Source organism: Nesoenas mayeri (genome assembly GCF_963082525.1).
Source record: "Nesoenas mayeri genome assembly, chromosome: 19".
Taxonomy (NCBI): domain Eukaryota; kingdom Metazoa; phylum Chordata; class Aves; order Columbiformes; family Columbidae; genus Nesoenas; species Nesoenas mayeri.
Genome location: NC_137568.1, coordinates 12,604,078 through 12,626,289, shown reverse-complemented (window position 1 = coordinate 12,626,289; position 22,212 = coordinate 12,604,078). Strand labels below are relative to the sequence as shown.

The 22,212-nt window shown below is 63.3% G+C and overlaps 1 protein-coding gene across 1 annotated transcript in view; it reads right to left on the bottom strand.

Moving 5' to 3' along the window:
* DNAH17 (dynein axonemal heavy chain 17) overlaps window positions 1-22,212 on the bottom strand; it is a gene marked incomplete at both ends in the record, with an annotated part of 30,233 nt that overhangs the window by 622 nt on the left and 7,399 nt on the right. The window contains 57 exons of the mRNA XM_080356336.1: window positions 119-344; window positions 800-943; window positions 1,063-1,245; window positions 1,637-1,819; window positions 2,112-2,291; window positions 2,573-2,764; window positions 3,225-3,452; window positions 3,737-3,864; window positions 3,959-4,107; window positions 4,191-4,384; window positions 4,503-4,625; window positions 4,787-4,957; window positions 5,090-5,230; window positions 5,323-5,487; window positions 5,852-6,056; window positions 6,206-6,328; window positions 6,504-6,739; window positions 6,840-7,032; window positions 7,114-7,229; window positions 7,519-7,726; window positions 7,857-8,074; window positions 8,151-8,246; window positions 8,369-8,533; window positions 8,708-8,941; window positions 9,405-9,566; window positions 9,688-9,954; window positions 10,150-10,341; window positions 10,461-10,625; window positions 10,737-10,898; window positions 11,078-11,169; window positions 11,321-11,468; window positions 12,260-12,362; window positions 12,777-12,942; window positions 13,038-13,245; window positions 13,683-13,856; window positions 13,969-14,251; window positions 14,358-14,506; window positions 14,621-14,748; window positions 15,018-15,150; window positions 15,272-15,409; window positions 15,547-15,774; window positions 16,312-16,450; window positions 16,575-16,732; window positions 17,209-17,313; window positions 17,717-17,873; window positions 17,963-18,123; window positions 18,564-18,695; window positions 18,810-18,917; window positions 19,019-19,144; window positions 19,476-19,628; window positions 19,852-19,978; window positions 20,144-20,235; window positions 20,313-20,660; window positions 20,855-20,977; window positions 21,171-21,419; window positions 21,691-21,843; window positions 22,053-22,139. Of these exons, the coding sequence (XP_080212462.1) occupies window positions 119-344; window positions 800-943; window positions 1,063-1,245; window positions 1,637-1,819; window positions 2,112-2,291; window positions 2,573-2,764; window positions 3,225-3,452; window positions 3,737-3,864; window positions 3,959-4,107; window positions 4,191-4,384; window positions 4,503-4,625; window positions 4,787-4,957; window positions 5,090-5,230; window positions 5,323-5,487; window positions 5,852-6,056; window positions 6,206-6,328; window positions 6,504-6,739; window positions 6,840-7,032; window positions 7,114-7,229; window positions 7,519-7,726; window positions 7,857-8,074; window positions 8,151-8,246; window positions 8,369-8,533; window positions 8,708-8,941; window positions 9,405-9,566; window positions 9,688-9,954; window positions 10,150-10,341; window positions 10,461-10,625; window positions 10,737-10,898; window positions 11,078-11,169; window positions 11,321-11,468; window positions 12,260-12,362; window positions 12,777-12,942; window positions 13,038-13,245; window positions 13,683-13,856; window positions 13,969-14,251; window positions 14,358-14,506; window positions 14,621-14,748; window positions 15,018-15,150; window positions 15,272-15,409; window positions 15,547-15,774; window positions 16,312-16,450; window positions 16,575-16,732; window positions 17,209-17,313; window positions 17,717-17,873; window positions 17,963-18,123; window positions 18,564-18,695; window positions 18,810-18,917; window positions 19,019-19,144; window positions 19,476-19,628; window positions 19,852-19,978; window positions 20,144-20,235; window positions 20,313-20,660; window positions 20,855-20,977; window positions 21,171-21,419; window positions 21,691-21,843; window positions 22,053-22,139 (9,517 nt within the window). The remainder of the gene's footprint in view (window positions 1-118; window positions 345-799; window positions 944-1,062; window positions 1,246-1,636; window positions 1,820-2,111; window positions 2,292-2,572; window positions 2,765-3,224; window positions 3,453-3,736; window positions 3,865-3,958; window positions 4,108-4,190; window positions 4,385-4,502; window positions 4,626-4,786; window positions 4,958-5,089; window positions 5,231-5,322; window positions 5,488-5,851; window positions 6,057-6,205; window positions 6,329-6,503; window positions 6,740-6,839; window positions 7,033-7,113; window positions 7,230-7,518; window positions 7,727-7,856; window positions 8,075-8,150; window positions 8,247-8,368; window positions 8,534-8,707; window positions 8,942-9,404; window positions 9,567-9,687; window positions 9,955-10,149; window positions 10,342-10,460; window positions 10,626-10,736; window positions 10,899-11,077; window positions 11,170-11,320; window positions 11,469-12,259; window positions 12,363-12,776; window positions 12,943-13,037; window positions 13,246-13,682; window positions 13,857-13,968; window positions 14,252-14,357; window positions 14,507-14,620; window positions 14,749-15,017; window positions 15,151-15,271; window positions 15,410-15,546; window positions 15,775-16,311; window positions 16,451-16,574; window positions 16,733-17,208; window positions 17,314-17,716; window positions 17,874-17,962; window positions 18,124-18,563; window positions 18,696-18,809; window positions 18,918-19,018; window positions 19,145-19,475; window positions 19,629-19,851; window positions 19,979-20,143; window positions 20,236-20,312; window positions 20,661-20,854; window positions 20,978-21,170; window positions 21,420-21,690; window positions 21,844-22,052; window positions 22,140-22,212) is intronic.

The window sequence follows — 22,212 nt, the reverse complement described above, 5'->3', positions numbered from 1 at the left end:
TGTCGCAGGAGCTGTACAAGTGCAGCTGAGCCTGCGAGTGCCAGCGCCTGCTCTGCCTGCCAGAATTCCCAAGGCTGGGCGTTCTCCATCTGAAACGTCTCATAAAAGCCGTTTTTACCTTCCATGAACAATCCGTGCACAAAGGAGCCTTCCCGGGGGGGAGCCGTTATCTCCTCGCGGTATTTCTTGGTCACGTCCACGGTCAGACACATCTTGTCCAGCGGCCACTCGTTCTTGCGGGCCATGGACTGCATGATGGCGGTGAGGAAGGACTGCGGGTTGAAGAACCCCGCCAGCCACACCGTCGCCGGCAGCACAAAGTCCGTCGTCCAGACGTCCAGTTCCTGGAAGGGGGAAGCAGCGCAGCGGCTCAGGCGCCCGGGCTGCAGCAGCAGCAGCATGCTGCGCCGGGCACGGGGTGACGGCCGTGTCCCTGTGCCCAGCACGAGCCCAGTGGCTTCCAGCATGAGCGGGGGATGGGAGGTTTGTGGTGGTTAAATGCAAGAGTCCAATGCAGCAATGGAACTTCAGCTGGTAACTGCGAGTGCAGTCAATACTGCTGTTACGTTTTTTTCAGCAAAGCAGCACTTCAGATAGATCAGTTGGTTAACTTTTGTTTTCTTCTGAGACATAAAGCTGTGGTGGGGTTAGCTCGTGTTCTTTTGCAACAGTGATACCCTCTGGTGGTGAACTCTGTTCAAACTTCTGCTCTTGTTCTTGGGGTAACGGGCCCTTTCAGGTACTTCCAACTGTTTAAATTACTATTGAGAAATAAACCAGTTGCCCAGTGTTAACTGACCCGGATGCGCAGCAGCAGGTCCGCGTACCAGGCGCCCAGGCTCAGCAGCGAGGGGTACGCGTAGCGCGTCCAGGACTCGGGGATGCTGTCGTAGAACAGCGCGGTCGCCAGCTCCTCCATGTCCGCCGTGATGGTCAGCTCGCCCTGGCAGACAGGGGCTGCTGGGGGGCTTGGGCTGGTGGTGGGGGGCGGGGGGATGGGACCCTGTGACAGCCCCGCGGGGCGCGGAGGTGGTTTGGGAGGGAGTCGCTGCCCCCGCGCACCTTCAGCCCCAGGTCCAGCTCCTTCAGCGAGCGCCGGATCTCCTGGGTCAGGATGTTCATCCGCTCACATTCCTGGAAGGCGACGACAACAAACGGGGTCTTCTCCTCCGCTTTCGCCATGATCTCCATCATATTGAACGGCTCCGGCAGCTTCTCAAGGATCTCCTCCAGGACCGCCTGCACCTGTGAACAACACGGCACCGCGCTGCTCCTACCTGAACAGAGCTGCCGCGGGTCACTGCTCCTTAGCTCCCTAAGATTTTTCTTCCTTTGCCTCCACGTTCTCCTGCCCTTCCTCCCCGTTGCTCATACTCTGCTCTTTCACTAACTGCTCTTGGATCTGAAAAAGCTGCAGCTCTTTTTCAGTGGCCAAGAAGGTAAGAGCTGGAGTCACAGGGGCTGTGAAATCCAAGTGTGAGATCGGGGAGTCAGATGAATGGTGATGGCTGAGCAGGGTCCAGCTGGGCCAGGGTCGCGTCTCTGCTGCCTTGCGCTGATCAGAACCAGTTCTAACGGGTCATCCCCCGGCCCTCCTGGCCTCTAAACTGTCACTGTGCTGTGACCCCTCACTCACCTTTTCCTCGCGGGAGACACCTGAGCCGCCCGCAGCGTCCGACTCCTTGGGCTGCATCTCCAGCACGGTGCGGAAGAGCTGCTCCGAGGTGAGGGTCAGGAAGCCGATCTCGGCGTTGGGGTGCAGCCCGTACAGGTAGGGGCTCTCGGGGGGCAGGTTCTCGTCGATGTACTGGTGGTAACCCTGCGGGGGGGCAGCAGGTGCGCACACAAACACGTGAACGTCGGCGCTCGCGGTGGTGCCGCCTCACCGCCGCTGCCCTTGCGCATCCAACACACTTTTGACTCACATCTTGCCTAAGTTCTTCCCTTACCGCTCCGGCCACAGGAATTATTTTTGCAGCGATTCTGTGTGTTTGCATGAGATTGAAACTTTGCTCCCTGCGTTCCCCCTCGGTTACAGAGGGAGCTCTGACCAGTGTGCATTCACCCGGGGCAGTGGCTTCCCACACAAAACTGCAGTTCATCTTCCTTACCTTGTAGTCCAGGCTGGGAGGGATCAGAAACCCCGGCGCCAGGTGAACCTCCCCGTCCAGCATCTCCGGCTGCACGTACTCGCTCAGGTACGTCCGGCACAGCCGCCGGTCCCAGTCGTCAGTGATGTGTCCCCCGTACATGATCTCCCCAAAGAGGTACCGGAGATCGTCCCATGGCACCTGCAAGGGGAGCTCGCGTGGGGCGGCTGTGGGGCCGAGTGACCGCACCATGGGGGCCCGTCCAGCGTCCAGGGGGTGCCAGACCCTGGAGCCGCAGGGGCTCGGTGAGAGGAGCAAGACGGGGACCCTGGGCCTGCCATCCCGTCGTTATTCAGATCAGCGCTGCGGCCCCAGCCCCGCTCGCTGCACCCTGCTGCTCAGGCCAGGCTTCGCATTTAGGTGGAAAGTGATTTAAAGAAGGTTGATTGTCACGATGTATGTTGGGCGGGGGCGGTCCCTACCGTGGGGTTGGCCTCCAGGTAGTTGTAGAGGACGTTGATGGAAATGGTCAGGTCGCCGTTGTTGAAGGGGTAAGGTCTGTTCCAGCCCTGAGTGCCGAACTTGCGCCGCTCGGCCACCACCGCGTGGAAGTAACAGAGCGCAAACAGGATGCATTTGAACTCAATTTCCTTGGTGCTCATCTCCAACGTGTCCTGAGCGGGAAAAACGAGAGACCCGGCAAGTGAAGGAGTGAATGTTGCGCTCGGCTCCCTCCGTTGGAGGAAACGGGCGGGTGGCGGCAAAGGGGACCTGAGAGGTTTATTAAAGAAAGAACCAAGCAACAGCATTATTAAGATTTGCTAGTGGTTAGTTTTACACTCACTTGTTTGTAAAATATGTAGGAATGACACACACCCCCCCTGCTGACAGCCCAGGGAAAGGTGCTGGTGACTCAGCTCCCCGGGTCGGCCCTCGGGTGGCTCCGTCACCCGTAAATCGCATCATGACAAACGGCAGCAGGACGTGCCGGGGGCTCCCGGCACAGTGTCCGTCTGCAGTGACACCTCAGACATGCTCAGCCCGTGCAAGCAGAGCGTGGGGATGGGCAGCTGGACACACGGACCCGCGGCAGCCGGCGCGACGTGACCGCGGCGGGGAGCGCGGCACGCATACCTGGGTGAAGAGGTCGAGGGCTTTGTGCAGGTTGGCGAACATGCCTGTGGGTGGCTCGTTGGTGATTTTGATGGCGTCTTCCAGCAGCCCCTGCGGGATGATGTGCGCCTCGGGCGTGGGCGCCGGCTCGGCGCTCATGAACACGCGGTAATCCGCGTGGCTGCCCTCGCTGTACCGCTCCACCAGCTTCTCCAGCCTCCCCAGCCACCGCGCCACCAGGTGGATGTTCTGCAAGAGGAGCCCTCATGTCCTCCTGTCCCGCGGGCCTGGAGCACAGCCTGGGGATCCCTCCACCCCCACCCTGCCCTGGGCTCCCCAGGGGCCGGTGCAGCAGCGCAGGGCTGGGGGCACCCGTGCGGGGGATGGGGAGCGGAGCCACCCGAAGAGCACCTGTGTGTGACGGGGACACGGGCTGGAGGGCCCAGGGACACTCTGAGCCGAGCTGGCGGCTGGAAGGGCTATGTCCCGGTGTGTCCCGGTTGCCGCAGGGCTGTCCCCCCGTCCCCACGCACCTGCAGGATGACCCAGTGCCCCTGTAGCGCCGCCATCTCCAGGGCTCGTTCTGCCACGACTTCCTGGCCCTGCCCCAGTGACACGTTGTGGATCTTCCCATTTTCAATGGTGAAGTTCAGCTTTTTGCCTGGGGAGAGGAGGAAAGTGCACGAGGCACGTTTCTGGGCGCTGCGAGCAGGAACGCGCGGCTCTCACGGCAGCACCGCGGGGCAGCGGCTCACCCAGCACCTCCAGGTCCTTCAGCGGGTCAACCCCAGGGGAGAGGATGAAGAACAGGGGTGTGGAGGGGCTGCTCTCCTTGTACGCCTTGAACAGCTCCACGCTCCTGCCTTCCACGTACTTGCTGCCCATCTTCTCTTCCACAAAGTCCCTATGGAAAAATGAAAGCGCAGTGGCGTTAGGAGCACGCGGCGACACGCAGGGTCTGTCAGGAGGGCCCCGCGCCGCCAGCACCTGATGGCGTAGGTCATCCTGTCGGGCCGCATGCAGCGCAGCATGCACAGCTTCTGCAGGGCCGTCTTGCTCTTCCACTCCTTGGGGAACACCTCCTTCTCCGGCACCTCGGACTCCACAAACTTCTTCCATCGCTTTGCTGAGCCCTCGATGTCGTTGTCCAAGTTCCTGAACTCTTCCATTTCCGAGAGCACCTTCAGGTCCCACAGAACGGGGTGAGTCACCCCTGGAGGGACCCGCGCTCGGGGGTCCCCGTGCGCACGGGGCCACGCTGGCCTCGCCCCGGTGCCGTGGGCGACCGCAAGGACCAACCTTGATGCCGCCCCAGCCCTGGTGCTGCAGGAAATCCACGGGGGACGTGACGCCAGCCTTGCAAGGGAAGCGCAGGAGGAAGTCCAGCTCCACCGGGTTCACCTCTTTCTTGAGCGTCAGGACCTGGCGAGGCGAGCGCAGCGTCACGGCTGCCCCGGCACACACGGGCGCCGCGCGAGGGGCTACCGAGCACCAGCAGCACAGGAGTGAGAGAACAACCTAAACCAGCATAAACTCACACTCCGTATTGAACAACGGCAGCCGCAAACACGGGCAGGTGTTACCTGGAAGGTGACCTGGGCCAGGAAGATGAGTTTGTCCGCCTCGAAGAGTCCCCGTGCGGTGTACGTGTAGACCGAGTAGGTGATCTCGTCCGTCAGGTTGATCACCCTCTGCTGGATGTCGTCGCTGGGGGCCGAGTGCTGGATGGCTTTCTCAAACACCGCGCTGAACGCCTGCGGAGCCGGGGGAAGCTCAGCACCCGCTGCCGGGGGCTCTGCCGGCAGCATTGGTGCTCAGCAGCAAACCCCTGCGCTCCCCAGAGCCGTCCTGCCCACACAAAGCAGCTCCCTCCTGGCTCCCGTTACCTTGAGCGAGAACTGGTAGATGGGGTTGATCTTGTTGAGGTCGCTCAGGATGAAGTACAGCAGGGACGCTCGCTCTGCCGCCGGCCTGTAGTTTTCTCTAGCCACGTTGATTTGCACTTCGGTGACTTTGGCTTCTTTCACCTTTTGACACGCACGCGGGTGGGTGCTCTGCAGCCTCCTCCACGTGCCGAAGCAGCACCGGCCTCGCGCTGCGCGGCCCCCGGCCCGCTTACCTTTTCCTCGATCTCTATGGCCGTGCGCTTCGTTGTTTCCAGGTTCTCCACCAGCGCCGTGTCCTCCAGGAACTCGCCGCCGGCGGCGGACAGCCGGGCCAGCAGGGAGTCCTCCAGCTCCTTCAGCTTGATCTTGAACTCGTTCTGGCTCTTGGTGAGGTTCGCCTACACCACCAGGGCCCCAGAGAGACACGTGTCCCTCACGAGACCGCGGCGATGCTGGCAGCAGCTGCCATGCCCTGACAAGCACCGCGCACCAGACCACAGCGTCAGCCGTGCTGCCGGCTTTATCTTCCCTTAGTCAAACATTCTCCCCTTACGTGCAGCCGCAGACAACGCACCGAGGTGCCTGAGAGCTGAGGTTCTCGTGCTGTGACAGAGCCCCGACGCCAGAGGAGGGGACACGGCTCGGGCCGTCACCCGCGGGGCAAAGCACGAGCCCGAGTCCCCGCGGACACCTGGGCTGCGGCTGAGCGGCAGCGGGCGCAGGGACGGGGGTCGCTCTGCGCTGCCCCAGCCGGGCTCCTACCTTCAGGGTCTCCAGGTCCGGCCGCTCTTTGGCCACCACGGCCGCCAGGAGCTGGTCCTCCAGTCCCTCCCGCGTCACCAAGAAGTTGATCAGGGTGCACTGGGCCTGCACCTCTGGCTTGTAGTGAGGGTTGAAGTACTTGGTGTGCAGAATCAGGCGGAAGCGTGGGTGATACTCCACTTCTTTATCTCCTATCTTAATGTATCTGTTCAGTTAATTAAACAAATTGATTTCTGTACACTTGGCAGTGACTCATCACAGGTGCAAAGCGACATAAACAGACATTAGAGGGGGTGGCAGTGGCTGCTCAGAGCAGGTGAAGCTCCTCAGCACCAGAGAACAGGGGGTGCTGACCTGCCCTTCTTGATGGTGTTCCTGCCCAGCAGGTGATCCAGTACAGGCTCCATCGACTCGCCCACGTCCTCGATCAGCAGCGTCTGTCCCTCGGCAACCACCCGCTCGATGGCGTCCAGGTAGCTGCGGCCCATGGGGGGGATGTGGCGCGGGGCGAGCGTGTGCCCGGCCGCTGCGGCCCTGAGACCCCGCGGAGCCCCCGCTGGGGTGTCCCTGCAGCGCGGCTGCCCCGTCCTGCAGAGCCCGTGTCCCCGCACCGCCGGTCCAGCCCGAGCCCGCGGCCCCGCGCGCTGCCCACCTGCGCTGGCCCAGGCGGATGGCCCGCAGGTCCTCCCCGTATTTGTTCTTGATCCACTTGATGCCCTGGAGCTGGGCGTCCACGACCAGGGGCCACCGCTCGGTGTTGCAGAGGATGGTGGCGTTCTCGATGGATGTGCGGTCGCTGGGCAGCCCCTGGTTGCTCCAGGTGGCCACGTCGGCGGCGTCGGTGAGGAGGGTGAGGGGGTCCAGCTCTGGCGTGGTGGGGATGGGCACCTGGGGGGGTTGGGTGCCTGGCCGTGAGCAGCGGGGGCCCCTCAAAGCCCCTCGGTGCTGCGGCCGAAGGGGAAGGAGCCCGGGCAACCCGGCCACTCACCGCCAGCTGCCCGAGGAAGGGGACCCAGTCCTTCTCCAGCAGCTCCGTCCGGTACTTCTTGGTGAAGTAGCCGACATAGGACACGAAGGCGGAGACCAGCAGCACGTCCCCACACACCGTGTTCTCCTGCCGCCTGAGCATCTCCACCGACTCGGCCCAGCGGACGTTTTCGGATGCCAGGCCCCCAATGAGCCTGGGGGTCAGAGATGGCGGCTGTTGCGGTGCCACCAGTGCCCGCGCGGTGCCGCGGGGGTTCAGGCCGCTCTGGCGGTACCTGTTTGCCAGCGTGATGACTCTGTTGGTCGCATCAGCCTCCTGCTGACATTTGAGCTTCTCAGCCGTTGCTTTCTGAAAATCCGCCGTGAGTGCCGCCAGGTTGGCATTCAGGTCCTTCAAAAGAACACACGCGCGGTCACTTGCCGCAGCGGCGCCGCCGCGCTGAGCCGCCGGGCCCCGAGGGAGCTCTGCGGCAGCTCCCGCACCTGGGCACCAGCCTACACGAGTTGTAGGAACTTTCTCACTCATTTTTGGCCATGACTCGCAGCTGAATCGCTGGCGGCCGATGGAGGTTGCAGCGGGCGCCAGCCAAGGCGAACAGTGGCCGGCTGTGGCAGCCCAGGCGAGCAGGGTCTGGCCATGGCCGCCACCCTGGCCGGGGCCGTGGGGGACACGCACTTACTGCGATTTTCTTTTTAATGCGAGCGAGTTTCTCCTGTGCCTCGGCCAGCTCGGCGTTGGCCTCGGCCAGCGCCAGCCGCTTGGGCTCCACCTCGCAGTACACCTCGTAGAACCGGACGATGTTCAGGCACCAGGAGCACAGGCCCGCGGCGGCCGTTGACTTGGACATGATGAACTCTGGATCAAAACTGGGGTCGGCCTGGTAGGGCCTGGGGCGGGAAACGCTGCGCTGTGGCACCGCGCCGCGGCTGCTGGCGCCCCGGCCTGCGCCCCGCGGGCTCGGCTGCCAGCGCTGCCCCGTGCTGCCCTCGAGCCCCCGTGGAGCCAGCGTGGACTCACTGAAACGCCTTCAGACAGGGCTCGGGGATGTGCTCCTTGTCAAACTTCTTTAAGGCATCAAGGAAAGCGTCTACTTTTCCCATCATAACTTTCGCTGCCTTCCAGCTCTTGTCCTTCGGTATCTTGCCGTTGGGAGCCGTCAGCACCATCACAGCCGCCGTCACGTTCACCACGGCTTGGGGCGGGGACCCAAAGGACTTCAGCTCCGTCAGGTTGTTCTAGGAAGGGACCGCGGGGACGCTGAGCACCACCAGCACCAGCTAGGGACCCGCCTCCCGCCCAGGGGTCGCCCACCTTGTTGAGGGTGTCGAGGGCCTCCTGGGCAGCCACCAGCGCCGGCTCCGCCTTGGCCAGGTCGGTCTCACACGCTCGCTGCTTCTCGGTCACCACCTGGGTGGACGAGGGGATGGGACGGGGGGATGGGACGGGGTGAGCAGCCAGAGCTGACGGAGCTCGTGCTGCCCTGTCCCGCGTTGGGCCCCGGGGTTGGGCTCCGGCTCAGCATCACACACCGTGTTGATGGCCTGGACCTTCAGCTCCTCCTCGTCAGCGATGGCTTTCTCCTTGCTGACCTTCTGCGTCTCGATGCCCACCACATGGATCAGTTTATCTGCGTCCTCGTTCTTCTGCTTCAGCTCTATCTCCTGGATTGCCAGCTTGGCCTTCAGGTCATCCACCTCGATGGGGGCCAAACGGAGCAGGTGAGAGGGCTGATCCTAACGAGCCCAGTGGGGCTCACAGCGGTGGCTCGGGAACGTCCCGGCCACCGCGACTGTCCTCGGGAACGCGGCTCCTGTCAGCCCCGGGACCCGCTGCCGGCGCGGTGCACAGGTGGCGCTGTGGGCAGGTACCTGCGACGTCGTGCTCTGCAGCTTCGTCAGCCCCTTCTCCAGCCTCTCGATCTTGGCAGTGAGCTCGCTGCGTTTCTTCAACAGCAGGTTTTGGTAGAGCTTTATCTGCTCCAGGAAGGTCTTAGGTGTGGTGTAGTTGTAGCGTCTCTCTGTGGACAGGTACCTCTTCGACATCTCCTTCACGCTGGTGTGGACGTGGGCCATGAACCGGCTGATGGAGACCTTGACCTCGGGCTGCGCCAGGAACAGACCGTGAGCCGCGGCGCCGGTGCAGAACCAAACCCGTCACAGCGCTGGTTCCGCATCTACCCACAGGGCCGGGGGGCAAGTGCCGCTTGTCATTGAACAGCACAGGGTGTGCTGGAGAACGCGGCTGACCATGGCACCAGAGGTGCCAGCTCTTAAGCCCAGCTCTGGTTCTCCTGGCCCTAATCCCTCAGGTTAACCCGGGCTGCACCGCGGCAAAGCTGATGCTTCCAGCTCGTTATTTGTGGTGGTGTCTTAAGGACAAAGGGGCGCCGAGGATGGGTTTGTCCCCAGCGTGGGGCTGCGGGCTGTGACACCAGAGCCGCCCCCCGCCCCGGCACGTGGCCCCGGGGAGCAGCAGAGCTGCAGGCTGACTCGGAGCAGCCGGTGCCCCCGGCTCCCCGCACGGGGCTGGACACGGGGTGGCAGGCAGCACCCCGGGCCCCCTCACCTCGATGTCCCCCGTTTCCTCCAGGAAGCGGCTGCTGACGGACACCAGCGCGTCCTCCGGCCACTCGTGGAACCAGTCGATGGCCGTGCAGTTGACCACGGCGGGGAACCGCCGCGCACGCACCCGCAGCGTGGAGCCCACGGGGGAGAAGCAGAGGATGACCTGGGCCAGAGCGTCACACGTCACCGCGCAGGGAAAGCGCGGTGTGTGTCCTGTCTGCAGACAGGCTTTGGAGGGGAGAAGCCAGGAGCGCTGACAAAGCCCCTCCTGGGTGAGCACCCACCTTTAACTGACGCCTGACTTTGTCTATAAATAGTTTCCAGCAATTTTCCCTTGTATCTGGCAACCCAAGTAACTTCACTGTGGTCCTCATGGCACTGATAATTTCTTCCACCTCATCATCCTGAAAGAGCCCTGGCACCTCCCCAGACGCCAGGAAATCGTTGATGAGGACCAGGAACGATTCTTCAGCAACCTGGGAGTCCGTCATCAGGAACACGGTGGGGAGGTTCTTCACGGCCGCCTTGACGTACTGGGCAGCGAGGTCCAGCTGGACGGACAGCGGAGCCGTCACCCCGAGCTGCTCCCCACGGGCCGGGTTCGGCTCCGCCCAGGGCCCCGCGGGCAGGACTCGGGGTCAGGAAACACGTCTGAGCGCACGGCACGGGACACAGACGCAGCGAGCGGAGCGGAGCCCGCGCTCCCGCGAGCCGTGCCGCCGGGGCCGCGCCGGGGCCGCGCTCACCTTCAGGTCTGGGATGCCGTAGCCTTTCCTCAGCGTAATCTGGAACACGTTCAGGTTGCTGATGAACGCTGCCAGCCGCGCCAGGCTCTGCTTCCCGCTGCCGCCCACCCCCACCAGCAGCGCGTTGCCCTGGGGGGACTCTAAGATCCGACTAATTCTGCAAATATGAGACACCGCGTCTTCAAAGAGCACCTGGAGAAAACAGGAGGGGGAGGTTTGACAACCTGAATCACGGCAGGAGAAGCAGCAAATGCCCCACGAGGCACAAACCCAAGGAGTCGGTGTTGCGGCGTTGGGGCCGCGGCGCTCACCAGGCTCATGGCCGCGTTCACCTCGTTGTAGCCGTCCAGGGCCTCCCCCAGCAGCTTGTTCAGCGCCGGCCAGCTCGGCACCGGCAGGTACTTGGGGTCGCCCAGGCCCTGGGCAAAGTGGAAGTAGATGTTGGGCTTGGCGAACACCAGCTCTTCACCGAGTTCCTGGGAGAGGCAGAGCCAGATGTGGCGCTCAGCTCGGGGCTCAGCTGGGGGCAGCCGGGCAGTGCAGCACCACCACCGTGGGGGTCTCCCTCATTTTCCAGCACAACTTACACCAAAGAACTTCTGGCAGGTGTCCACCAGTGTCCTCCCAAAGGTGGTTTGATCCTTTTCATCGACGAGCTTGTCCCTGTACACCCTCTCGGCTTCGTGGAGCCAGAGGCGCACCAAGTCCACGGGAGCTCTCAGGCACTCGGGGGTGGAGAACAGCAGGCCCTGCCAAGCACCAAACCCCTCAGCCTTGGGAGTTCCCTTCACTGCTGCTCAGAGCCGGGTTTCAAGGTTGGCTTTGGGAAGGGGCCGTGGTAACGTGCAGGGACACGGCGCACTGCAGGATGTGTGACGGAGGAGAGAAAGGGATGAGAATGTCTTGGAGGAACCAGCCCTCCCTCTACCTGGAAGATGTTGGAGAGGTCGCGGAGGTTGAAGATGTAGTGGAACTTGATGGCTGTTGGCAAGAAGATGGATGCGACCTTCTGGTGCAGAGCTGTGGGCAGGGAGTGCAGTGAGTGGGTGGGCGGGTCCCCTGAGACCACGGCAGCCCCGGCGGGGTCTCCGAGCCTGGTGTGGCCTCCCCGGTCACTGTGGGCAGGTGGGACGAGCCCCAGGTTTTGGCTGGACCATTTGCAGGGACTCACCCAGCGCTGCTGCTACCAGCTGCGGCTGCAGCTTCTGCACAGCTGGCGGCATCTTCTGCAGCTGCAGGTGCTGGGCGAGGATGGTGCTGAACACCGTCAGCAGGGCCTCCTGCCCGGGGAAGCTCACAGCGAAGACGCAGAAATGGCGCTGCGGAAAGGAGCAAAAGCTCAGGGGGAGCTTTGCCCCCAGGGAGTGATGCGGGCAGCCGGCACCGTGAGGTGCCCCACCACATCTACCCCATCACACCCCATCCCACCACATCACACCACATCCCACCCCATCACACCCCATCCCACCCCATCACACCCCATCCCACCCCATCCCACCACATCCCACCCCATCCCACCCCATCCCACCCCATCACACCCCATCACACCACATCCCACCCCATCACACCCCATCCCACCCCATCACACCCCATCCCACCCCATCCCACCCCATCACACCCCATCCCACCCCATCACACCCCATCCCACCACATCACACCACATCCCACCCCATCACACCCCATCCCACCCCATCACACCCCATCCCACCCCATCCCACCACATCACACCCCATCCCACCCCATCCCACCCCATCACACCACATCCCACCCCATCACACCCCATCCCACCCCATCACACCCCATCACACCACATCCCACCCCATCACACCCCATCCCACCCCATCACACCCCATCCCACCCCATCACACCCCATCCCACCCCATCACACTCCATCTCACCCCATCACACTCCATCCCACCACATCACACCCCATCCCACCACATCACACCCCATCCCACCACATCACACCCCATCACACCACACCCCATCCCATCCCACTCCATCACACCCCATCCCAGTCCCATCCCATTCTGTCCCACCCCATCCCAGCCCCTCCAGGCTCTGGTCCCAGGAGAAGGGACGTGCTGAACGCGGCCCCAGCCCCGCGTACCTGTAGCCTGGGGTCGATGGTGAAGGACCCCGCGGTCGGGTTCATGCAGGCCACGTACTGGCAGTTGTGAATGTCCTTCAGGGTCAGTTTGGTCCTGTCGTACCTGTGCAGGGACCGGCACTGTGACACTGTCCAGGGCCGGGGTCCTCCCGCCGGGCTGTGCTGCCCCGACCCCGCCGAGCTCCGTCCGCTCCGGTGACGCTGTCCGGGGCCCTTCCTGCACCCCACGGCCCCGCGGCCCCCGGCACTCACTTGTCACCTCCCTCCCTTCCCAAACCAGCCCCTGCCGCCTGCCCTGCTGGGAACGGGGACCCCGTGGCGCTGGGGCTGTTTGCCGTGGCGCGTTTGGAGTCACTGGGAGGGCCTTTTCCTGTTCCCTGCCAAAGGCTCCCCGTGGCTCTGGGATGCACAGGTGGGGGAACCACCAGCTCAGCCAGGACGGCACAGGCGCCAGCGCGGCTCTGCCGGGCACGGGTCACCGCGCCCCGGTGGCGGGGGCCACCGGGCAGGCACCTACCAGTGCCCGTGGTCCATGTGCTGCCGGATGAGCGTGTGCGGTGCCACGGTGCCGTACTTGTCCACCTCCGGCATGTTCATGTCGTCGACAAAGTAGATGAGCCTGCGGGCGCCGGGCGGGCCGTAGTTCCGCCCCGATTTCTTCTCCAGGGGCTTCTCCAGGACGGCTGCGGCGAGAGGGGCGGGTGGGCAGGGCGGGGGGGGGTCGCGCCGGGGCCGGGGGGCCGCGCTGGGGCCAGGGCGCAGCCCGGGCCAGCCTTACCCTGCAGCATGGCCGAGGTGGTGTAGAAGTTAAAGGGCACGAACTGCACGAAGTACTCGTCGGTGCTGAGCGCTGCCAGCTTGTCCCGCATCATCACCGACTTTCCCGTCCCCGCGTTCCCCACCAGCATCACCGGCCGCCGCTGCTCCATCAGCAGGTCCATGAAGTAGCGCACGCGGGTGGTCTCTGCCGTGTGCACCATGGAGGCCTGGGGAGAACTCGTGTTGGTGCTGGCGCTCGGCAGCCGCTGCCGGAGCCGCCGCGCGCGGGCAGAGCCAGGACCTGCCGGCACAGCCGGGGCAGCGCGCCGAGCCCCCGCCCCATGTTCCCGGCAGTGCCGGCTGCTCTACCGGAGGATGCTCTCTCTCCAAACAAACCTGGTCCCTCTCTAAAGCAAAAGGCTCTCAAGTGCTTGGTTACTCTAAAGACTTTCTGACCAAAAATAGGAGCTGTCAGAAGAATGAGTTATTAAAACACAACAACACGGCACAGCTCCTGGAACTGTGCCCACTGTTTTGTTCAGCCGGCACACGGGCCAGATTCAACCGCGGCACCTCTCCGTTTCCCTGGCACCTCTGACACGACCCCCCACTCAGGACAGCGTTTCAAGAGACAGCCACGGCACACAGAGCTCGCGGGAAATACCTGTAAAGGGACTTCAGGATCCAGTTCGAATTTTGGCACTTTCTCAGTCCAGGGCATGAATTTCCTTGTTTTCGGGTCAATGTAATAGTCAAAGATTGTCCCCTGGGCAGGATACTTGACGGTTTTAAACTCGCTCACCCACCACTTGCTGAACTCCAGGCGGTAATCCGTGAGCTGCGGGGAGCCAAACAAAAGCCTCAGAAACCGGCCAGCACGGTTGCTTCAGCGCTTTGGCCAGGATGCGGCCGTGGGCCTGGGCCGGAGCCGCCGGGGCGCGGTGGCGCACCTGGTCCTGGAACATGGCCCCGCCGAAGGCCCAGGTGCAGGCGAACACAAAATAGAGCTCATAGAGGTCCCGGGGCGAGTCCGGCGGGACGGTCTGGGGCGTCAGGAGACACTCCAGCAGGTGCAGCACCGTGTGGATCACCGTCACCTCGGGCACCGGGGTGATCGTCTTAAATCCCTTCTTGACCTTCTCCAGGCACACCGGCAGGTACTTGTCAAACAGGAGCGTCAGACTGGCCCTCTCGGACTGCGCCGCCCTCGTGTCGACCCAGCTGGTCACGATGCTGCGGGAGGACGGCAGGGCTGAGGCTGCGTGGGGCCGGCGCCCAGGGCCCCGCTCCCCCCGCTCCCCCCGCTCCCCCCGTCCCCCCCGCCCCTCCCCGCGCTCACGGGCTCCAGCCCAGGTCGGCGGGGTTGATGTAGAGGATGCCCGCGCGGGACACGGTGGCCGGCGTGGCGGTGCGCAGGTGGCTGATCTCAAAGAGGAGCCGCATGGTGGGGTTGAGGGGAATGCGCTCGTTGCTGGCCAGGGTGAGGATCTGGGGAAGCAGCTCGTCACGGGGGATGCCTGCTCCTTGGGCCCAGGTGTGAGCGCAGGCTGATCACCCTGAGTTAGCGAGCGAGCAAAGCTCCTGGGGCGTGACGGCACCGACCTTGTTGTCATCCATGACCGTGTTCAGGGACTCGATCCACATGGGGTCAATGTCTCCATCAAGGATGATCCACTTGGGCCCGTTATGTGTGATGTTGGCCAGGTCACGCATGGCTGTAGAAAACAGACCTGCCCCACAGAGAGAGCGCGGTTTGTCCCTGGCAGCGCGTGCCGCTCGCGGCAGGTTTGCTGAGGGATGCGCAGGTGGCGCTTCCCCAAAATGTGTTCCTCCCCCTTCACGGTCCGGTAAAAAGCCCCAAGGAAAGATCTTCCCACTCCACCACCACAGCACAAAGTGTTTATAGATCGATATTTTACGAAGGTATTTGCCCGCGCGGCAGCTGCTGCTGCAGGGCGGCTTGTTCCGGGTCCCGCCCGCGCGCGTGTCAGCGTCTCACCGTCCTTCCACTCCCGCGTGGCCGGATGAATAACCCCAAACAGCTCATCGCAGGTCACGGCCTTTGGGTCGAGGTCCACAGTGACCGGCCTCCGCTTCATCATCTGGTACGTCCTGTTGAGCGACTTCAGCACCTGCGGAGACGGGACCGGTGCAGCCCCTGCCCGCAGCGGGATGCGGAGCCGCTCGGGCGCTCTGGTGTTCTGGGCCGGGCAGGAGGGGACCCCGTGTCCTCGGGGACAGTTTGGCCACTACCTGGGACTTGCCGCAGCCGGTGTTGCCGATGATGAAGACGGAGTGTCTGACTTGCAGCAGCTCCTCCAGCTGCACCACCTTCAGCACGAAGCTCTCCTCCGCCTGCAGCTTCAGCTCCACAACGGCCTGCTTGATGATCTGCAGGGACAGCGGTGCTGAGCGCAGCTGGCACAGCCCCAGCCACCCCGCGAGCCGAGCGGCCGCCGCCAGCCGCGCCGCATGGACCTGCCGGGGCGGGGGCGCTGCTGGCGCCGGGGCCGCGCGTGGGCTCGCACCTTCTCGAAGTTGAGATCCCTCTTCCTGGGGACGTCCAGGGCTGGGAACAGGTCTCCAATCAGCCCCATGAAGACGGGCAAGTCATCTGTTACGATCTTGGGGATGTTGAAGTCTCGTAAAGCTCTCATCAGGACTTGATCCTCAGCACGGCCAGGGTCCCCCCTCTTCAAGGAGCCGGCTACCACCAGCACGGACTTGATAGCCCGCAGACCCCAGTCGTAGTGGTCCTGCCGACAGGGAGCAAAGTGTCACAACTCCACCTTGGTGAGGGAGAACAGCTTTAAATGATGATGGAGAGGAACACCCCGTGCCCTGCCCCACACTGGCTCATCCAGGCGGTGCCCTAGGCCTGGCTTAAGTGAGCTCATGTCCAGGACAAGCTCCAGCCGGGGGGTGCGGGGCAGCCAGGCCTGCTGCCTGGAAACGTGCTTTGATTGCCAGTGTCTTTGGCTGAGATCAATAATAGCTGGATGCTCTCATCTTAACTGGCTGCTATGCTATCCCATCCCATCCCATCCCATCCCATCCCATCCCATCCCATCCCATCCCATCCCATCCCATTGCATTTTTGGGCTTATTTCTTCTGGAGGACAGAAACGTGCCGCCTGCTACACCAGCGTGGAGGCAGAATTTGTCTAGCCCAGGCTGGGACGGTGCAGACCGCCAGCCAGCACGCTGCCACCAGTGGTGCTGCCACAGTCCCTCAGCTCTGCAATTCAAATGAACTCTTTGTCTGAAAGAACCTCGCAAGGTTGCTAAATTACCTGTTTAGATAGCAGCTCTTTGCAGAGTGTATACAGAGTAATGAACTTTCTTGCTAGAAGTTTAGCATCCATAAATCCCTCCGCGACAAGCATGATTTCACAGATCAGCTCGAAGTCGGGCACGACCATGGCGCAGGGTCTGGAGCGGAGCGGCGGCGGCTGAGCGGGGCCGGGGTGCACACCCCCGCACCCGCACGGGTGTTACACGGCGGTAAGCGCCGCAACTACCGCCGCTTTCACACCGGCCCGGCTGCCCGCGGTACCTGAACAGAGCCTTTAAATTCTCGGGCAGTTCTGTCCGGCCGGCGTAGCCGGGGTTCATGGTGATGAACAGCCCGACCGACGGGACCAGGGTGATTTTCTCTCCGAGGAAATCAAACGTTTTCTTCTTGGCGCGAATTGCATCTTGTATGCACTTCACCTGGCGGGACGGGGATCAGTGCCGGCAGCCCCGCGGGTCCCTGCCCGCGCCCCGGCTCAGCTGCACCCCCACGGACACCCAGCCCAGAGGGTGCTCTGCCCTTGGCGGTGCTGGAAATACCACCAAGAGCTGCCCGAAGCCACGGCAGCGTGGCAACCCCAGGTCAGGAGCGCTGGCATTTATTCAGCTTCTGCCCCGGCACCGCGACGCCCTGTCCCTGGCAATGGCAGAGCCACCGGGGTGACGGGTCACCGGGATGGGACAGGGCTGGGCTGTGAGGTCCTGAACATGCCCAAAGCCCCTGGACGGCTGCACTTCCATCTGCCTCCCAGCACGACAGCTGAAAATGGCAGCAAACTGTCCCTTGGAGAGTCAGATTGAACTGAGTCAGCGCTCAGGACACACACTGGGAACACCGAGCGCTCGGCCCCAAACGCAGCCCAAGCTGCAGCTGGTTCCCCATGGAGAGCACGCACCTGCACGGCGATCACGGACAGAACCTCCACCGCGATGCGGTTGAACTCGTCGAAGCAGCCCCAGGCTCCGGTCTGAGCCAGCCCCTTGTAGATGTTGCCACAGGACTGGGGACAAAGCACCAGAACGGCATCAGCCGCCGTGCCGCAGCACAGGGCTGCGCTGGGGGCTGGCGGGGAGCCGGGGCACGGGAGCGGCTCGCTGCGGTGAGCTTTCTCTGGGAAACACTTGGCGGTGTTAAAGCCCCCGGGCTCCCCGGCCACGAGCTGCCCAGGGCACGGGGGGTGAGCGGGACGGGCTGGCACCAGGGCCGGACCCGCAGTTTTCTCTCCAGCTGCTGAGCAGGCAGGGGAGTGCGGCTCCAGGGCATCGGCTCCAGGGCATCGGCTCCAGGGCATCGGCGCCTGGCGCTGCCGCCGGGCACAGGGGATGCACACTCAGCGCTGCCTCCCGAAAGTGGGTCCCCCCATCTTGGCCACCACCCCGCGGTGCCACTGTCCCACTCCCCACCTTGTAGTCCATCTGTTCGGAGCAGTTGAAGACGTAGACCATGGTCCCTATGGCGCGGCCCAGGTCCTTGGTGGTCTCCGTTTTCCCGGTGCCCGCAGGGCCGGCGGGGGCCCCTCCCATGTAGAGGTGCAGGGACTGCGTCAGGGTGATGTAGCATCTGCCGCGGGAGGACGCCGGGGCTGAGCGGTGCCGGCAGCGCGGCACGGCCCCGGTGTGGGCAGCGGGGTGTGGGAGCCGAGCACCCACCGATCAGTCAGGGGGGTGATGACCAGCCGGGGCGTGTTCCCCAGGTACTCGTACGAGTACTGCAGCTGTGCGTCGCAGATGTTGGCGTAGCAGTGCTTCTTGCCGTCGTCCCAGCGGTGCCGCAGCTGGGACTGCCAGGTGAAGGCCTGGGCGCTCTCCACCTGCGGAGCAGCGGCTGCGGCGGGCAGGCTGGCACCGGCACCACCCGCGGGACGGCCACCTCCTGCACCGGCACTGGGACCCTTGGCCACCTCCGGGCAGGACGGCAGTGTGCAAACAGGTCCCAGTGCGATGCTGGGGCGGGCGAGGACCACCCCACTCGTGCCCAGCAGCCGCGGTGCACGGCCACGCACCACACACCGCGGCAGGAACCCGCCAGGCTGCTCCTGGCTCCGGCTTTGCACGAGGCCCGGCCCCATGTTGCCTGACCCCAGCTGTGCTGCCACCTGCCCGGCTCCCACACACGCCCAATACCCCACGTGTGGCTTCCTCACGCACTCGGGATGCTTTGGAAATCTCGGAAATTAATGAAATAACAGGAAATCTATGCTCGGAAGTATCGAGACACAAAGCAGTAACAATCTTGTCCTGTAATGAATACCTTCGCGAGGATCATTTTGGCCACAACATCCCTGGCGTGGACGTCGATGGTACAGATCGTCATGATCTTCATCCTGTCACCAGCACTCAGGTTGCCAATGAGCAGTGAAATCAGCATGTTCAGCTGGGTGATCTGAGGAGCAAAACAAACAAGGAGAATGGCTTCATCCTTTGGCATCTCCGGTGAGCCCCAGCCCAGACCGCACCGCGTTGGGGCAGAGGGGCTGCGGCATCGAGGGACACCGACCTGCTTTTTGTTGTAGTCCTTTATGGCGTTCTCGTAGCCTTCCTCCAGCTTCGAGAAGGCCATGCCGACCTCGGTGGTCCACCAGATCTGGGTGCACGTCAGGGCAACCTGCAGCAACCGCAGGGACAAAACACGGCCACAAAGGGAAAGGCAGCGTCCTCGAGGGCTCCGCAAGGCGCCGGCGCGCCCGCCCGTGCCGCAGCTCCCACCTGTGCCGGGTAGTCAAACACCCACTGCTCCCGCGCCTTCTCCTCGTAGGTGGCCAGGGCCTCGGGGATGAGGCTGCGCAGCGTGGCGCGCATGCTGCCCAGGACGCGGTTCAGCCAGACCTCCACCTGCGGACACGCGGCAGCGCGGCTGAGCCGGCAGCTCCCACCGGACGGCGCCGCCGCGCGCAGACCCGGCCCTCGGCCCCGCGGGGACTCCACGGGTGCGGAGCCCGGGCTGAGGGTGATGGAGCCCAGAGGCTGCGGGGCTGGAGGGGTTTGTGACCCTGGTGCTGCACCAGCGCTGTTGTACACCTGTGAGGCAGAGCCTGTTTCTGCAGTGTGTGGGTTTGGTTGCAAGGCTTTGCAATTGGATTTTAAACCCCCGTCAGGCTGTTAGTGCGCAGCAAGCACAAGGTTCCTCCCCGTCCGCCCCTGCGCCTGCGCGGGCCCCGCTCACCTGGCCAGACAGGTCACAGTCCGCGTCGAAGGGCACGTACTCCTTGTCACCGCTGAACATCCCCAGGGCGACCTTCAGCGGCTTTTTGTCCGCACCCATCTTGAACTTCAGTTTAGCCAGACTGTCGAACAGCTTCGACAGATGCCGGGACACCTGCGGACAGTGGCAGCAGTCGGGGACCGTGGCAGCAGTCGGGGACCGTGGCAGCAGTCGGGGACCGTGTCCGCGCAGGGGTGGGTGCGTTGGCCCTGCACGGCGCTCCGGGCGGTGCCAGAGACGCTGTTCTGCCCCACAGCATGAGAAACATTTTAAAACTGCTCGAACAAGCACGCAAGAGCCCCAGGACTCGTCTCTGTGCTCCACACGCAGCTCGTACCTCTACTGGCTCAGTCCCGTTAGATAAAATGTCAAGCAGGTCTGCAGAGGAAACAAAGTAGAATCTGGGGAAAGCCAGCCTCTTGGTCTCCAGGTATTCAGCCAAAGCCTTCTCACAGACCGCCAGCCTGACAGAAACCAACGACAACGCCTCCGTTAACCCCTGCGCGTTAGCTTTTACTCTTCGCCACCTCCTTGTCGTTTTGAGATCAATGTAACTGCGGAGAAATCAAACGCTCCTCTTGGCCCCAGAGCAGCCAGTGGAAGCGTCGCCAGGACAACTTGAACCTCACCTTTTCTGCAGCTCCTCCAGCTTGTCGTAGAGACCGGGCTTGTTAGTGGCTTCAATCACTTTGGGAGTTTTTACCGCATCGGCCATTATTACCTGCAAGAGGAAAAACGCTTCGGCTCTACCCGAACCGGCCGCGAGCTCCCAGGGGCGCGGGGGTGGCGGCTTCGCACTTTGAATTCCTCATCAATGCTATCAAAAAGCTTCGACTCCTTGGGCAGCTGGCTGCGGATGTCCTCAGAGCCAACGAAGATGCTTTCCAGGTGACTCCACGTCCTCTGCAACTCAAACCAGATGTTGATAACGGAGTCGGTGGTCGACAGCTTCTGCTGCCAGCTCGACACCTCCTGAAGGAAGAAGGCCAGGTACTTGGAGGTCATCATGTTCTGCAGCTGTGTCTGGTGGTCCTCCAGCGTCTCGATCATCTCCTCGTTCGACTTGAGCAGCACGATGCCGGTCCTGGCATGGGTCTCGTGCTCGAACTCCATCACTGCCCACGTGGCGTCCAGGCTGTTGAGCACCTGCAGACGGGCGTGAGGAATGAGCTGGACTCCACGGTGCCCAGTCCCAGCTCCCGAGAAAGGCGGGAGGGACGTGTTCTCCGGAGCACGGGCTCCCCGGCTGCCCTGCAGCGGGACCGCGAGCAGCAGCAGCCGCAGAGCCGCGACGGAGCAGGGCTCTCAGCACGGCGGGGTAGGAACTGAGCCCCACCTACCTTCTCCATTCCTGACTCTTTTATGGCTTTGTCCACGATGCCAGAAACCTCATCCTCGAACTTGTGCAGGTTCAGCTGCAGCAGTTCCGCGAGGGTTGTGTCCTCCGACATGGTGAAGTTCACCTGCAGCAGAACTGGCACCGTCAGGGCAGGGACTCCCCTCGGCTGAGCCAAACGAGTCCTTAACACCCACGTTTAAAGACCCCGCACAGGTATTTGTGTATGGCCAGCTTTTAAAGCGGACTGCGCGCTTCCCCCTGCATGCAAATCTGGGAGCGTCTCGGCTCGGGGGTGGGAGCCGGGGGGGTGGGAGCACCTTGGTTGCCTTCATGAGCTCCTGCCAGTGCCGGTCCCTGATGGCCGGGTTCTGCAGCTCGTTCACGGCGCGCAGGGACGTTATCATGTTCTTCACGCTGCTGTCCAGCCCCGTGTACGCATCCCAGCTCCTCATCTCCTTATCCAGGCTCCGAATGTCTTTAGCAAATTTCTTACAGTCGATATCCATCTGCTCGACATTGATCTCCCTCCACCTGGTGGTCTTCCAGTCATCGATACTCGTGTTAACCTGAGTTCAGGAATACAGTCTCACGGAACACGTAACTAGCAGAGGCGTCCCTGCGCAGGGCGACGAGCAGGGTGCCCATCGCCGCACACCCCGTGTCCCCGCGCCAGCGCTGCCGAACGGCCCCGCGCCTCGGCCCCGCTCTCACCAGCGAGGCTCCCGGAGGAGCTGCCACCGCCCCGCACCTGCGGCAAAGCCACGCGGCCCAGCCCGGCACAGCGCCGCAGCCTGCCCTGCCAGCCCGGCCCCGCGCTGCCCACGCTGCTGCACGTACCAGGACAATCATGTCCCAGAGCTGCTTCAGCAGGCACAGCTCCCTGCGGCACACTTCGAGCTGCTTGTATTTTGGGACCAACACTTCGAAGAGCTTGGCCGACTGGCACAGCTCTGCCAGGTCGCTCTCCATGGCGGCGATGTTCTTCTGTTGCTGGTTGGGGACAAAGAAAAGGTTTCAGCCTGGGACTGAGTGCCAGGGACGTGTCTCCCACCCCAGCGACGGCTCCGTCCCGCTGCAGCGTGGCGAGGGTGGCAGAGTCACTGCTGCAGGACTGGACCCTCCATGTTGGGTTGGGAACCAGAGCTGGACCAGCTGCACCCCTAAGACCACCCTGTGCCCCCTGTCCTCCCCGTCCTTACCCTTCTCAAGGACCTGTAGGGCTCTGGTGCAGCGTACAGAAATGGGGCGTTTTCCCGGAACACCTCCCGGAAGGCGAGCTGCCGAACCTGCACGGGGACGCGAGTCAGGGGCAGCGGGGGCAGCGGGGACACAGGTCAGGGGCAGCGCGGACACGGGTTG